Raw genomic sequence first — 16,936 nt, 5'->3', positions numbered from 1 at the left:
ATGATACTGTATGTGTTCTATTTATACATTCTATCATATATTTGTATTATTTATACATCCTATAATAATATTTATACCTGGTATATGGTGTGGGTAATAGATGGGCCTGTGTGTGGTGTAAGGGACATTGCTGACACTGAGGCCCCTCGTATCCAGCGCTCTCAGCCCTCCATCACCCAACCCTGCAGCTTCAGCCCCCCAAAAAGCACCCAAATAGTACAATGCTGGCCTCCACAGCAGCCAATCACCATGTCTGGAATGGTTGTATGGGGGTGTGCCTGATTATATACAAATCCTGACTTTTAGAAAGTCGCTATATTTGAGCAGGCCTTGCACAGTGCCCCTGGACAGGTGAGTGCTGGGGGGCTGCTCATGTTATTACTATCACCCCTCTATATAGACACAGAGTAAAGGATAATGATATGGGGGGGGGTCTCGTTGTACTCACAGGATGTTGGTCCGGTTCGGTAGGGCTCCTAGCGGTAACCTCCGGCCACTCTCCGGGCTGCTGCACATCACCTTCCCCGCCTCCCCTCCGGTTCCTCCCGCCGCCGCCGCCTTGCCCGGAGCCCGGGGCCGGCCGTCCTGCTTGCATCCCGGGGGGAGAGCGGCGGCGGCCAGTACGGAGAGCAGAGCGATGAGCGGGGACAGGCCCCGGGCCTCCATCACCAACATTGTGCGGGATCCTCCTCCTCCAGTACCGGATACCGACCGAGCGGGGGGATCCGATGTGTGTCCGCTCCGGATGTGTCCGATCCCTACATTCACCTTCTATGGAGGGGGCGGCTGTCTGCACTCCGACTGGACGGGGATCCCCTCTGATCACCCCCTGTACTCCTCCTGGATGGGGGAGGGAGGGGATCCTGGGTGGGGGGTTCCTCCTGATCACCCCCTGTACTCCTCCTGGATGGGGGGAGGGGATCCTGGATGGGGGTCCCTCCTGATCACCCCCTGTACTCCTCCTGGGTGGGGGTCCCTCCTGATCACCCCCTGTACTCCTCCTGGGTGGGGGTCCCTCCTGATCACCCCCTGTACTCCTCCTGGGTGGGGGTCCCTCCTGATCACCCCCTGTACTCCTAGGTGGAGGGGGATCTCTCCTCTGTGCTCCTGGAATTGTATAGGGGGGTCCCTGTACTCCAGTTGAGGGACTCAGATTAGTCCTTGCACACTTGGATGGGGGCCCCTGATCACTCCTTCAATATGGGACCCCTGATTACTTCAAGACTTGAATTAGTTGTAGAACTTTGTAGGGGATGAAAGTAATTTCCTCCATTATGGGGTCTATGATTACTGGGTGTTTATAGTTGTGGGGGGCTCTGATTCCTCCATTATGGTATCTCTGTCCTCCAGTACAGGCCCACCCTTCACTCTGTGTTCTCCATTATAGGGGCCCCCTGTGTCCTCCACTAACAGGGACCATGGTACTCGGTGTCTTCCAGTGAAGGGGTCTCCTGGTACTCCTTGTCCTCCAGTACTTTGTGTCTTTCTGTGTGTGGGTCTCCTGGTACTTCTTGTCCTCCAGTACAAGGGCCCCCCAGTACTTTGTGTCTTTCTGTGTATGGGTCTCTTGGTACTCCTTGTCCTCCAGTACAAGGGCCCCCTAGTACTTTGTGTCTTTCTGTGTGTGGGTCTCCTGGTACTTCTTGTCCTCCAGTACAAGGGCCCCCCAGTACTTTGTTTCCTCCTGGTTGGAAGAGGTGTAGAGATGAGGGGGGTCTCTGGGTCTTGTTACTTGTCCTGAGCTCTCAGCAATAGGTGATCACAGCCAGGCTGGTTAGTATTATTATCCCTGGACACTCCTAGAGGGCCTCCTGGGTCTTGTAGTCCAGCGTTGAGGTCTCTGGGTGGTCTGCGCTCTCCGATTCTCAGTTTGGGAGGTCAGATTGTTGCCCCCGGGCAGTTGCACAGAGTCCTCCCTGCCCCTTTCACACCAGACTCTGTTAGCATTACTACAGACAGTCCTCCTCCTGTGTCTCCTCCTCTCCATGAACAGACATGCTGGTGGGGGAGGGGGCCAGACACACAATGAGACTGCTATGTGTGATCTATGTGTCCTATTACACACATCCTATAGGTTTTATACAATCTGATCTATGTGTCCTATTACACACATCCTATTCCTATAGGTAATATGCAATGTGATCGATGTGTCCTATTAAACACATCCTATAGGTTTTATACAATGTGATCCATGTGTCCTATTACACACATCCTATAGGTTTTATACAATGTGATCTATTGGCGCTTTTCCACTGCATGGAACCGTACCGGTTCGGCACGCTTTTGTGCTTTTCCACTGCTGGTACCGCATGGTATAGGGTCGGTACGGTACGGTATAGGTTTTATACAATCTGATCTATGTGTCCTATTACACACATCCTATTCCTATAGGTAATATGCAATGTGATCTATGTGTCCTATTACACACATCCTATTCCTATAGGTAATATGCAATGTGATCTATGTGTCCTATTACACACATCCTATTCCTATAGGTAATATGCAATGTGATCTATGTGTCCTATTACACACATCCTATAGGTAGTATACAATGTAATCTATGTGTCCTATTACAAACATCCTATAGGTAGTATACAATGTGATGTATGTGTCCTATTACACACATCCTATAGGTAGTATACAATGTGATGTATGTGTCCTATTACACACATCCTATAGGTAGTATACAATGTGATCCATGTGTCCTATTACACACATCCTATAGGTAGTATACAATGTGATCCATGTGTCCTATTACACACATCCTTTAGGTTTTATGCAATTTGATCTATGTGTCCTACTACACACATCCTATAGGTAATATACAATGTGATCTACAGTGCATTGCGAAAGTATTCGACCCCCTTGAACTTTGCAACCTTTTGCCACACTTCAGGCTTCAAACATAAAGATATAAAACTGTAATTTTTTGTGAAGAATCAACAACAAGTGGGACACAATCATGAAGTGGAAAGAAATTTATTGGATATTTCAAACTTTTTTAACAGATAAAAAAACTGAAAAACCGGGCGTGCAAAATTATTCAGCCTCCTTAAGTTAATACTTTGTAGCGCCACCTTTTGCTGCGATTACAGCTGTAAGTCGCTTGGGGTATGTCTCTATCAATTTTGCACATCGAGAAACTGAAATTTTTGCCCATTCCTCCTTGCAAAACAGCTCGAGCTCAGTGAAGTTGGATGGAGAGCGTTTGTGAACAGCAGTTTTCAGTTCTTTCCACAGATTCTCGATTGGATTAAGGTCTGGACTTTTGGATTCAGGTCTGGACTTTGACTTGGCCATTCTAACACTGTGATATGTTTATTTGTGAACCATTCCATTGTAGATTTTGCTTTATGTTTTGGATCATTGTCTTGTTGGAAGACAAATCTCCGTCCCAGTCTCAGGTCTTTTGCAGACTCCATCAGGTTTTCTTCCAGAATGGTCCTGTATTTGGCTCCATCCATCTTCCCATCAATTTTAACCATCTTCCCTGTCCCTGCTAAAGAAAAGCAGTCCCAAACCATGATGCTGCCACCACCATTTTTGACAGTGGGGATGGTGTGTTCAGGGTGATGAGCTGTGTTGCTTTTACGCCAAACATAACGTTTTGCATTGTTGCCAAAAAGTTTGATTTTGGTTTCATCTGACCCGAGCACCTTCTTCCACATGTTTGGTGTGTCTCCCAGGTGGCTTGTGGCAAACTTTAAATGACACTTTTTATGGATATCTTTAAGAAATGGCTTTCTTCTTGCCACTCTTCCATAAAGGCCAGATTTGTGCAGCATACGACTGATTGTTGTCCTATGGACAGAGTCTCCTACCTGAGCTGTAGATCTCTGCAGTTCATCCAGAGTAATCATGGGCCTCTTGGCTGCATCTCTGATCAGTCTTCTCCTTGTATGAGCTGAAGGTTTAGAGGGATGGCCAGGTCTTCATAGATTTGCAGTGGTCTGATACTCCTTCCATTTTAATATTATCGCTTGCACAGTGATCCTTGGGATGTTTAAAGCCCCGTACACACGTACCGATCGTCGGCCGAACGATCGGCCGTCTTTTGTCCGAGGGCTGTCTTGTCTGTTGAAAAGTGCAAAAGACTGCACATGAATTTTGTCGGCCAACAACAGCCGACTGCAGAAGTGATGTCATGTGATGGTTAACTTTCCTGGTCTTTTTTTCTTTTCTGAGCATGCCCAGTCTTGCAAATCTGCTGTCTGTCGGCCGAATGCTATACTGACTGGCGAACAATCGGCCGTTCTGGTGTCGGCATACAAAAATTTTAATGCTTGCACGACAGATTCTGTTCGGCCGAAAGTGCGCTGTCGGTAGCATCATACTAAAGGCCCGTACACACGTACCGATTGTCGGCCGAAACTGTTCGGCCGCCGAACGATCGGCCGATTTTCGGCTTGTTAGTATGATGCTTCCGACAGCCGACACCGCACTTTCGGCCGAACAGAATCTGTTGTGCAAGCATTAAAATTTTTGTATGCCGACACCAGAACGGCCGATTGTTCGCCAGTCAGTACAGAATTCGGCCAACAGACAGCAGATTTGCAACACTGGGCATGCTCAGAAAAGAAAAAAAAAAAACAGGGAAAGTTAACCATCACATGTCACTTCTGCAGTCGGCGGACAAAATTCGTGTGCAGTCTTTTGCACTTTTCAGCAGACACGACAGCCCGGGAACAAAAGACGGCCGATCGTTCGGCCGACGATCGGTACGTGTGTACGGGGCTTTACAAGCCGAAAATCGGCCGATCGTTCGGCCGACAATCGGTACGTGTGTACGGGCCTTAAAGCTTGGGAAATCTTTTTGTATCCAAATCCGGCTTTAAACTTCTCCACAACAGTATCTCGGACCTGCCTGGTGTGTTCCTTGTTCTTCAAGATTCTCTCTGCGCTTTAAAAGGACCTCTGAGACTATCACAGTGCAGGTGCAGTTATACAGAGACTTGATTACACACAGGTGGATTCTATTTATCATCATTAGTCATTTAGGTCAACATTGGATCATTCAGAGATCCTCACTGAACTTCTGGAGAGAGTTTGCTGCACTGAAAGTAAAGGGGCTGAATAATTTTGCACGCCCAATTTTTCAGTTTTTTTATTTGTTAACAAAGTTTTAAATATCCAATAAATTTCGTTCCACTTCATGATTGTGTCCCACTTGTTGATTCTTCACAAAAAATTACAGTTTTATATCTTTATGTTTGAAGCCTGAAATGTGGCAAAAGGTTGCAAAGTTCAAGGGGGCCGAATACTTTCGCAAGGCACTGTATGTGTCCCATTACACACATCCTATAGGTAGTATACAATGTGATCCATGTGTCCTACTACACACATCCTATAGGTAATATGCAATGTTATCTATGTGTCCTACTAGACACATCCTATAGGTTTTATACAATGTAATCCATGTGTCCTACTACACACATCCTATAGGTAGTATACAATGTGATCTATATGTCTTACTACACACATCCTATAGGTAGTATACAATGTGATCTATATGTCTTACTACACACATCCTATAGGTAGTATACAATGTGATCCATGTGTCCTATTACACACATCCTATAGGTAGTATACAATGTGATCCATGTGTCCTATTACACACATCCTATAGGTAGTATACAATGTGATCTATGTGTCCCACTACAACACATCTTCTAGGGATATACAATGTGATCCATGTGTCCTACTACACACTTCCAATAGGTATTACACAATGTGATCCATGTGTCCTACTACACACATCCTATAGGGATATACAATAAACTCCATATGTCCTACTACACACACATCCTTTAGGAATATACAAAGAGATCCATGTGTCCTACTACACATATCCTATAGGAGTACAATGCGATTGCTAAGCATACTGCACAGTCCATTCTAAGCCCTGATTGGGCACAGCTGTAGCTATCTGTCTTCCATGCTGTATACATACTGTGTAGAATATTGTACCTGTAGCTATACATAATCCACAATACTGCCAGCACATGACTAGCAGAGCTTCTTTGGCTACAATGTTTCTTGTTGTAGCATCATTATAATTACACAATGTAACCCTTACTGCATTAATATACATCTCTGCTGCTACCATTTAAGTTGGACCTGTCATGACTATCACACTCAGTCACTCCTCTTCTCCATGACATACAGGGGAGTTGTTTTTGCAGATCACAGAGGATAGCTGGGAAAGCTGATAACATTGAAATTTCAAGTGATTGTAAAGGTTCATTTTTTTTTCTTTAAATAACAAACATGTCATACTTCCCCGCTCTGTGCAAGGGTTTTGCCCCAATCCTTTTCTGGGGTTCCCCCGTGCTGCTTCTTGCTCCTCCTCATCATCAGGTGCCCCCACGGAGAGACGCTTTACATGGGGGAACCCATGCGGGTGCGCTCCCGAGTCCTGCTGCGTCCATTGACACAGACAGCAGGACTCGGCCCTGCCCCCCATTCTCGTGTCATTGGAATTGATTGACAACAGTGGGAGCCAATGGCTCCTGCTGCTATCAGTCTATCCAATGAGAAACCAAGACAGCGGCTGGAGCTGCTGGGCTTGTGCTGCCCAAGAAGCGGCTGGAGCTGCTGGGCTTGTGCTGCCCAAGAAGCACCAACTCTTCTGGTAGAGTGTGCCTTTACCAGAAAAGGTGGAACCTTCCCTTTTAATCCATATGCCTGGATAATAACCTGGTGGATCCAACGAGAAATTGTAGACTTAGATGCTGCCTGCCCTTCTGGCAGTATGAACAAAAGATCGGTCTTACGAATCTGAGTCGACGTTTTCAAGTAAGTCTTAAGAGCACGTACTACATCAAGAGAATGTAGTAACCTTTCCTTCTCTGTTTGAGGATCTGGAAAAAAGGAAGGCAGTACAATGTCCTAGTTCAAATGAAACATGGACACCACCTTGGGCAAAAAAACCTGGGTGTTGTACGTAGAGTCACCCTATCTTGATGTAGAATCAAGAATGGCTCTTTACAAGAAAGAGCTGCCAGTTCTGATACTCTTCTGGCTGAAGTTATTGCAATCAAAAAGACCAATTTTCTGGTCAAAAGAACCAAGGGGATATGCCCCATGGGTTCAAAAGGCTGTTTCTGTAAAACTGCCAGCACCAAATTTAAACCCAAGGACACCGTGGTGGCTTCACTGGTGGAAGCATACGTAATATCCCTTGAACGAAGGTTTGAACCAAGGAATGCGAAGCGATCAGTCTCCTGGAAAAAAAGATGACAAGGCTTAAATTTGACCCCTAAAAGTGTTTAAGGCTAAATTCATATCTACCCCTACTTGGAAAAAAGTTAGAATTCTCCAGATGATATACTTGCGGGATGCAATTTCCTGGTTTCACACCAGGTAATGTAAGATTTCGAGACTCTGTAATAAAACCTCTGGAGACTGGTTTTCTAGCATTTATCAGGGTAGAAACTGCAGGGCCAGATATGCCCCTATGCTCTCTCAAAATCAAGGCCTCAATAGCCAAGACGTCAAATTTAGAGACTGTAAAGCTGGGTGAAATATCGGACCTTGAGAGAGCAGGTTTGGACACAGTGGAAGAACCTAAGGCCTTGCAACTGCCAGTTTTTGAATTTGTGCATACCAAAACCTCTTCGGCCATGCTGGTGCTACCAGGATTACTGGTTTCCCCTCTAGCTGGATTCTGTGTAACAGACGCGATAGCAGCTGAGCCAGAGGAAAGGCATAGATCGGGGAAAACTCCTCCCAAGGAGTCACCAAAGCATCCAATTCCAGTTGACGCCTTCTGAGGGGAAACGCTTCAGGCGGAGCTAGCCGAGCCGTCACCACACACGGACCGCACTGCAGGCAGCTCTGCTTCAGATGTCTGTTTTTTCAAGAGTTTGAAGTAAGTGCAATATTTTAATAAATTTGGTTTTATGTGGAAGATAATGCACTATCATTCCTTTTATTTCGAACACTGAGCCGGGATATCCCGAGTTTGAGCAAAGGGATATCCACCTAGCCCTCTCTGTGGAGCATTTCTAAAGCTGGGATCTCCCGAAAGTTCGAGCAAAGGAATATCCACCTAGCCCTCTCTTTGGAGCATTTCTAAAGGTTGGTTGATTGCTGGAGCACAGCGGGACCCCTGGTTTGTCTGGTCTGGTGATCCCTGTCGAGTCCTCTCTGTGGAGCTCTCTAAAGGCTGTGTGATTGCCTGTTTTTGGTAAGCGGCCACCCTTTTCCGTTTTTGAGCACCTTGGGATGCATGGAGCACTCGGAGGAGATCACTATTGACATTGTGCACAGTTTACTTTTATGCAGAGACTGTTTTATTTGCCATTTTTTAAATTAGACTTTTTATAAGCCACCTAAGTGGTTTGGCTCTTTATAACAGTATCATTTATACATATGTCACAACTGTTTTTCACCACCATTTTATAGGTTTTTACACAAATATTTTGAAAAATGATAAAGGTATTTTTTTAGATCTTGCCACAGTTATTTGATTATCACTAGGTGTGTCACGTTTCACATATGTCACACTTATTGAGTTTTAAATAGCACACTTGTTTCTTTTTTCTTTCTATATATGTTGCGCCCAGTGTTCAGTGTTAAGTGCTGCAATCCTATTCGTTAAGCTAGCGCCTCCTTTTACTGTAATATTGAAAGCATCCACTCTGACTGTGAGTGGATCCCTGGTCCTCGACGCAAATCTCTTCAACTTGTTGTTGAATTTGGATGCCAACAGATCTACATCTGGGAACCCCCAGCATTTGCAGATCAATGCAAAGATCTCAGAGGGTAAGGACCACTCCCCAAGAAACATCTGTTGACGACTCAGAAAGTCTGCTTGCCGCCAGTTTTCTATTCCTGGAATGAAAACCGCCAATAGGCATGGAACAAATTTTTCTGCCCAGGATAGGATGATATCTACCTCTTTCTGGGCTGACTGACTTTTGGTGCCTCATTGATGGTTGATATAAGCCACAGCTGTGGCATTGTCGGATTGTACCCTGACAGGGTAACCCCGAAGTCTGGGCGTTCAGAATTTAAAAGTCTGACAAACTGCTCGGATTTCCAAGACTTTGATGGGGAGACTTTTCTCTATCCAAGACCACTTTCCTTGAACTGTGGCCTCCTCGAGAACTGCTCCCCAACCAGAGAGACTGGGCACCTGTAGTCACTACTTTCCAGACTACTGGAAGGAAGGATTTCCCCTTTTTCCAAATTTCTGGTTAACAACCACCAACTTAGACTCTGACGTACTCTTGGTACCAGAGACATGAACCAGTCTAGGGACTGGACCTTTCTGGACCATGTTGACAGAATGTTGTTCTGCAAGGCTGTGGCATAGAATTGAGCATAGGGAATTGCTTCGAATGAGGACACAACCTTCCCTAATAACTTCATGCAAAGCCCTACAGAAGGATACTTTTGCCTTCTCACAGATCGAACCAGGTCCTTCAGGTCTGTGACCTTTCTTGATGGCAAGAATACCTTTGCCTGTATTGTGTCCACAAAGAAACCCACATATTCCAGACACTGGACTGGCTGTAATGCTGACTTTGCCAAGTTCAGAATCCAATCCAGACGTTCTAAGAACTGAACTGTCTGGAAAACATTCTGGCTTAGAGCTGAAGCCAATCGATCGATTAGTAATAGATCATCTACATATCCTATCACTGATATCCCTTGAGACCTTAGGGCAGCCAATACTGCAGCTAGGATCTTTGTAAACATTCTTGGAGCCGTAGCCAACCCAAAGGGCAGGGCTACAAACTGAAATGGACGGTTTTCTACTACAAAGCGTAAAAACATTTGATGGGCCTAAAAAATAGACAAGTGAAAATATGCATCCATCTATGGATGCTGGAAATTCCTCTCCCTGCAGGGAGGCCATGACTGAATGAATTGACTCCATACGAAAAGTACCAATGTTCAGAAACTGGTTTAGAACTTTGAGATCCAGAATAGGTCTCACGTCTCAATTTGGCTTTGGGACTATGAAAAGGTTTGAGTAAAAACCCCTGAATCTTTCATCCTCGGTACCTATGTAATCACTCTTTGGGACCTCAAATGGTCCAGAGCCAGAAAGAGAGATCTTCTTTTTAGAGGATCTGCAGGTATATTTGACTTTACAAACACTCAAAATTCCAGCTTGAATCCCTGCGAGATGGTGGTTATAAACCCAGTTGTCCTGCATTATTTTTACCCAGGCCTTCGAGAACCGTCCTCTTGAGTGGAGGCGACCCTTCACAAGGAAGGCTTAGAGGTAGACTTGGTAGATCTCTGGGCCTAGGGTTTGTTCTGCCCTTGCCCTGAAGGCTTGCTCATAGATCCAGATGGCTGGAGCCATTGCTACTCCCTGGGATTAGAAGCACCGGGAGTCTTCTGTAATTTTAAAAGAAGGACGTTTGCTTTTCCTCTTAACGGTTAGCAACACATTTAAATCCTCCTCCCCTGCCCCTGAAATCTTTTGGAAATATTTATCCAGATCATCACCAAATAGGTGTTCTCTATTAAAGGGAAAGCCAGCCAGCAACTTTTTACACGGTAATTTCGCAGACCAGCTTTTTAGCCAAAGGATTCTGTGCATATGCACTGTCAAAAGAGCAAACCATGACATTTGCTGTATGGAGTCATTAAGAGCATCCACTGCAAAACATAAAGTGCGAGGTAGATCCTTCAAAATCTTCCACCAACTCTCCTTGAGAAGGAACCGTCCTGGACACTCGCTTAATACAGTCTTTTAAAGACTGACAAACTCCTATAGCTGCCACTGCCGGTTGTATTGCAGACCCTGCAACAGCAAAGGAGACTTTTAGTAATAGTAGTATTTTTTCAACTTCTTATCAGCTGGATCTTTAAAAACCTGGGCATTATCCACAGGACAAGTTAAACTTTTGTTAACTGAAGAAATCGCAGCATCCACAGAAGGCATACTCAATTTTCTAGTGTATTTTTCCTCCATAGGATACAATAGTGAAAACCTTTTGGGAGGAACAAAAACCCTATCAGGATGATCCCAATCAGCATACATTACCTGCTCCAAGAGTGGATGTAAGGGAAAAGCCTGAGGACTATGAAGAGGGCGCAATGAGCCTAGAGAGGAAAGAGACTTCAGACATCTCTAAGGGAGGTAATTTGTATCCAAACCAGACCATTTCAGCGAGGGACTGAATTAACAATTTTTGGGATTGAGAAGCCGAGTATGACACCTCAGATCCTGACTCCCCAGAAGTAGAAACCTCAGCTTGACCTTCTATAGGGTCATTTACAGCTACTTCTTTAACATTCTCTGCCCAATCCTGAACTGACTCTGGGTGGCTCAGGTGAGGGGGATCTGTCACGTTTCCTCCCTCCTTGCAATGCTGCAATCATGCTAGCAATCTTACCCTCAAGGCCCGCTAACGCCGATGCCAAATCGCCCTTAGTGATGTAGGTTGTGACAGTAGCACTAGGAGTAGATACTACACTGGACAACTGCAATGGCTCAGATTGGCTAGTCGCTTCAAGGTCTGACAGCGGCACCATAGTGCCTCTTCTAGCTGTGCCCCCCCCCACTCCTCTTTTGGGAGGACATTGCTCTTAGGCAAGACAAACTTGATGTACTAACTTTAGTGTACTCAAGGCTTGTGCCAAGCTATACAGCTTATCACACAAAGCACTGATTATCCCAAAGTAACAGAACCTGACTGTGCCTGTAAACATGCACCCACAGTGACTCACCCAACCCAGCTGCTGCTGCTCTGTGTCCCTCAAGCCTTCTGACAAAGGTTTGCACGTAGGAAGTATCTACTTTTAAAACTGTGTTGTTTGTGGTTGTACTGCGCAGGCGCAGCATACTACGTGGCGCCCACGTGCACGCCAGTCGCATAATGACATGCTCCTCCTGCCCCAAGCATACGCTTATATTTAAATGGCGAATATTCCCACGTGTGGACAATTATTTGCCACAGACACGCCACTGAAGGCACTGCTTGATCCAGTGTTTCTGAGGAGACAGATGCGCGAGCGCTTTTGCGCCAAGGCGAAAAACTACACACCACGCAACATGGAGTAAAAGCAGCATAAGCAACTAAAACATGCTTTGTCACAGCTGATACCTTACAGATGATCAGCCCAGGCTGAAAACATTATGTTTAAACAAGGTGTGCTTTACCATAGCTGATGCACCTACTGTTTTGCACAGGGAAAGCAAAAATGTTTAAACAAACCAGGTGTGCTTTGACCTAGCTAATACACTCATTGTCTCTTGTAGAGACTAACATTGCACACGGCATCGGATATCTTAACGGGAACAGTGCATAAAAAATATTTTTAAAAATATATATATATACTTGCAGTGTGTCAAATACCTGCTCCCCTGTCCCATGATGTGGTTCGTTCACTCAGCTGGAAAGTTAATTATATAGCATCTGGTTATACAGACTCCCTTTTCTATTAGATTTAACCTTATAGTGACAGGGGCGACTTTATAATGGTACTAAAGTCTACTAAAGTTTTATCTTTATGCAGTCTTTGCAATAAAGTGAGAAATGTTCCACTACCTGTCCTACAGTTCCCCCTTTCTGTGCCTAAACACCTACCTTTCTCTGACACCATCACGTTTTCCTGTGTAACTCAGGCCCCTTTCACACTTTGCTGCGACTTCACTGCAACTTGAAGCAATGCTTGTGTGATCTTGAGGTCTATGGACCTCCAGTTGCATCAAGGTCGGATAAATGTATTGCAGGGACTATCTTGAAGTCGCTGCGAGTTGAAGTTGCACAGACATGAATGGTACTCATTTGGACATAATGTGGTATGACTTGTAATGCGACTTTGTAGTCCCAAGTCGCAGGACAAGTCACACAAGTGTGAAAGGGGCCTTAGAGGAGAAACTGAGGGCAGTGGAGCCTACTGCTGCCATCCGTTAAACTCCTGTGAGAAGGGAAGTATGGCATTTCAGGGCTATGTGTGTCTATGGGAACATACACCTCAGCTCAAGACCCAATGGGAGAGAGCAAGTATGGGTGCCTCCTTAACACCTCAGAGTCAGTTTAGGTCCAAAAAACACCAAAAATTTCTGTGCCCCTTTTTGTTTTTGGGGCATGAAAATGACAGATCTGAGGTAGTCAGTTAAAGGTTAAGTTCACCTTTTGTAACATGTTACATGTTACACCCATATTCAGAGTGTAACATGTTACAGATACAGCAGCCCCTCACAGTGGCGGCCCCTGTGATTCCCACGGCAGCTTGACATAGCCGCTCCAGCAGATTAGATGCGGCTACAGCAGTCCTGGTTGTCACAGCTTCACCATTCCTGTGATGGCTGGGGTCTGACACCGACTCCAGAGACATGCTTCTTTTACCTGATGCTTGTGGATGCTGCTTACTTTTAATTAATTCAATAAATTAAATTACTACACTATGGTCTGCTTGGCGCCCCCTCTCTCTTCCCTTTTTTCTGTTTGCAGCCACTGGATCCCCAGTCTGATCGAGGGGGCAGTCTCATACAGCCAGTAGCCAGTTTGATTTAATTAGTTGCCCACGGCCGCTGGGTTATGACTTAAGCTGGCCATACATTATACAATTTTTCTTCTTATATGTTTAATTGAGAGCATCTGCAACTTATACATTTTTAATCATTATTGTTTCACTTTTAGTAGATGTTGATATTTTGTCACACATTGATTTGCATCACATGATTCATGAATTATTATTGTTATATCTATTCATTTTATATACGCTATATTACCAAAAGTATTGGGACACCTGCCTTTACACGCACATGAACTTTAATGGCATCCCAGTCTTAGTTCGTAGGCTTCAATATTGAGTTGGCCCACCCTTTGCAGCTAAGAACAGGCTTCATGTTCCAGTCTAACGCAAGTTCAACTCAAACATCTGGTGTTCATGTGTTGGCTGAACACACGAACAAAAGGGCCCTTGGCGTAAAGTTCACCTGCCGCCGAGCGCCCCTTAATGCACTGTTATCTCGCAGTGCATTGACTGCTGATGATTGACCAAAGCATACACCTGACCTGTATGCTTTGGCCAATCACAGAATAATGTACTTTAAGAGCCATGATTGGCCAAAGTCAAGGTGCCTCTGGGTGTGGTATAGATTTTGAAGGGAACTCCACACCAAAAAAAAATAAAAAAATTGGCGTGGGGTCCACTCCAAAATCCATACCAGACCCTTATCCCAGCATGCAGCCTGGCAGGCCAGGAAAGGGGGGGGAGGGGGCGAGCAGGCACCCCCTTCCTCCTGAACCATACCAGGCCCCTTGCCCTCAACATGGGGAGGATGCTTTGGGGTGCGAGGTCCTCTTCCTGACAACCCTGGGCTGTGGTTGTCAGGGTCTGCAGGTGGGAGGCTTATCGGAATTTGGAAGCCCCCTTGTAAATCTTGCCCCCCCTTATGTGAATGGGTATCGGGTCAAGTCCTTTTATTAAGAAATCTAAAAATAGTGTTCCTCAATGTAAATCCATCGTCAATCGTGATGTCCGCCGTACCCGAAAAATAGAAAAAATAAAAAACGCTCTTTCTCCTGGGAGACCGCCTGACATCTGCTTCCTCTCCGCTTTGACAGTTTTTATATAGGCAAGGGGTGGGGCCACACTGCTACATCACCCAGTGGCACTGCCCCTTCTGACAGCAATTTTTCTCCTCTTAATTTTTCGGGTTCAGGCGGGCATTGAGATTGATGATAGATTTACATCGAGGGACACTATTTTTTATATTTCCTGTGGTTATTACTTTTTAAAACTTTTTTTTTGCTGAATGGGTAGGGGTACGATATACCCAATACCCATTCACCTAGGGGGGATGGGATCTTGGTAAAGGGGGCTTCCAGATTCAGAAAAAGCCCCCCACCGCAGACCCCGACCACAGCAGCCCAGGGTTGTTGGGAAGAGGACCTTGTCCTCAACATGGGGACAAGGTGCTTTGGGGTGCAGGGTGCTGCTGGCACCAGCATGTTCCATATAGGCACCCAGCTGTGACAGCTTGCGGTTTCACAGCCAGGTGCCCACTGCAAACGCGCGAGCAGCGCTGCGCTCTGTGATTGGTCCCGCAGACTTCTGAGACCTGTCATGTGTCCCAGAAGACTTCGGGTGGGAGGGGGGAAGGAGAACTTTAGCAGTGGAAGTGGGTACCTGTCAAAATCAGGTACCCGCTCCCCCCCTCCTCACCAATTTCACAAACCGGAGCGGGGAGGAGGCCTTAAAGTGGAACTTCCCCTTTTGGGTGGGCTATCAAATGTGCTGAGATTTATTGCACATGTATTCGTATGAATTTTGATATGAAAGATTTTCAAATCTGCTAGTGTATGGACAGCTTTACTTTACATAATTGATACCTAGCAGCCTAAACTAGCCAACCAAAGTTGAAGAAAGAGAGTGGGAGTCTGATCTAAGGAATGGCAATTCATTGTGCAGCAGATAAAGTAGAAGTGACAATATTCACAGTGATCTATGTAGAAAAGCTTGTTCCCATCCATGGGAATTGGCTACAAATGGTGGTTAAAGATTGTTCACAATCAACAAACAGCCTTCCATTTACCTGACAGTCCCATCACCTATTCATTTGTATGAACACCCAATGGGAAGCACTTGTCTTATCCCAACACCATGATGAGAACAATGTGGACTTCTCTGAAACTCTCAGACCTGGTCCTTTCATATTGCAGATCTCATCAGATCAGTAAATCTTTTCATGATGAAGTTTGAGTGGTATTTTCAAGCTTTTATAATTCGCTCAAGAAACGTTTAAGGCCTCTGCACACTGGATATTTTTTCTACTCCTCTTAGGGGCATCTGGCATTTTTCTCCCCATCCTATTTCCCCCTTTATATCACATTCCCCATCACAACCCCCCTTACATCAATGTCCTTATCAGAAACTCCTCTTACACCAGAGTCTGTTTTAGGATTACCCCCTTCCATCAGAGTCCCCAACACAGGATTACCCCCTTCCATCAGGGTCCCCATCACAGGATTACCCCCTTCTATCAGGGTCCTCATCACAGGATTACCCCCTTCCATCAGGGTCCCCATCACATTATTACCCCCTTCCATCAGTGTCCCCTTCACAGGATTACCCCCTTCCATCAGGGTCCCCTTCACAGGATTACCCCCTTCCATCAGGGTCCCCATCACAGTATTACCCCCTTCCATCAGGGTCCCCATCACAGGATTACCCCCTTCCATCAGGGTCCCCATCACTTTCCCCCCTTATATCAGATTCCCCTTTTACATCAGGGTCTCCATCACAGGATTACCCCCTTCCATCAGGGTCCCCATGACAGCTCCCCTTACATCAGGGTCCTTATTAGAAACTCCCCTTACATTAAAGTCTGCCTTAGGATTACCCCTTTCCATCAAAGTCCCCCTCTTACATCAAATTCCCCTTTTACATCAGGGTCCCGATCACATTCCTCTTTTACATCAGGGTTCTCATCACAGTCCCCCTTATTTCAGGGCCCCCATCAGAATCCCTCTTACATCAGAGTTGCCATTAGAGTCAACCCTCTTACATCAGAGTCTGCTTTAGGATGCCCCCTTCCATCAGGCTCTCTATCAGAGTCCCCTCTTACATCACAAGCACTCTCTGCTGACCCTAATCCATGCACATTGAGGATATGCCACTGACTTGTAGGGGGTTGTAGTTTGGAGGCCCCCAGCCTAGAGCTCTACATGGAAAATCTGGCACTGCTGGAAGCTAAAATAAGTAGCTATGCTGCTGGCTTCCTGTCTTCAGTAAGTACTTTACTACATGGGTAGTAGTGTGTACTGTGTTCACAACACAGATTAGGTCTAAGGTGACCCCCATGGTGATTGCTTGGACATACAAACACAGCCTATTGCCAGGTGTGCTGGGGATAGGGCTATGTACATAGATATTACAATTTGATGCAGGCAATTACATCCACCCTCCCCCAGTGAGATCCGATACACATGCATTTTCCCAAAGAAGACATAATGTA

General features: G+C 45.6%; 2 protein-coding genes across 3 annotated transcripts in view; one reads left to right on the top strand and one right to left on the bottom strand.

The window, feature by feature from the left end:
* Positions 1–689, bottom strand: part of ADGRA3 (adhesion G protein-coupled receptor A3) — a 100,617-nt gene extending 99,928 nt beyond the window's left edge. Inside the window, exon 1 of the mRNA XM_082259919.1 lies at positions 449–689. Coding sequence (XP_082116045.1) covers positions 449–675 — 227 coding nt within the window. The 5' untranslated portion in view covers positions 676–689. The remainder of the gene's footprint in view (positions 1–448) is intronic.
* Positions 1–16,936, top strand: part of LOC309557266 (cytosolic beta-glucosidase-like) — a 243,694-nt gene that overhangs the window by 7,308 nt on the left and 219,450 nt on the right. The window contains exon 1 of one of the 2 annotated variants that reach the window (XM_082259928.1): positions 307–351. The exons of the other annotated variant lie outside the window; for it this stretch is intronic. The gene's annotated coding sequence lies outside the window, so the exon portion shown is untranslated. Of the gene's footprint in view, positions 1–306; positions 352–16,936 lie in introns of those variants that run through there. 2 annotated transcript variants of the gene reach the window in all.

Source organism: Pelophylax lessonae, assembly GCF_965119305.1.
Source record: "Pelophylax lessonae genome assembly, chromosome: 1".
Lineage (NCBI taxonomy): Eukaryota > Metazoa > Chordata > Amphibia > Anura > Ranidae > Pelophylax > Pelophylax lessonae.
This window is presented reverse-complemented; position numbering and strand designations above follow the sequence as displayed.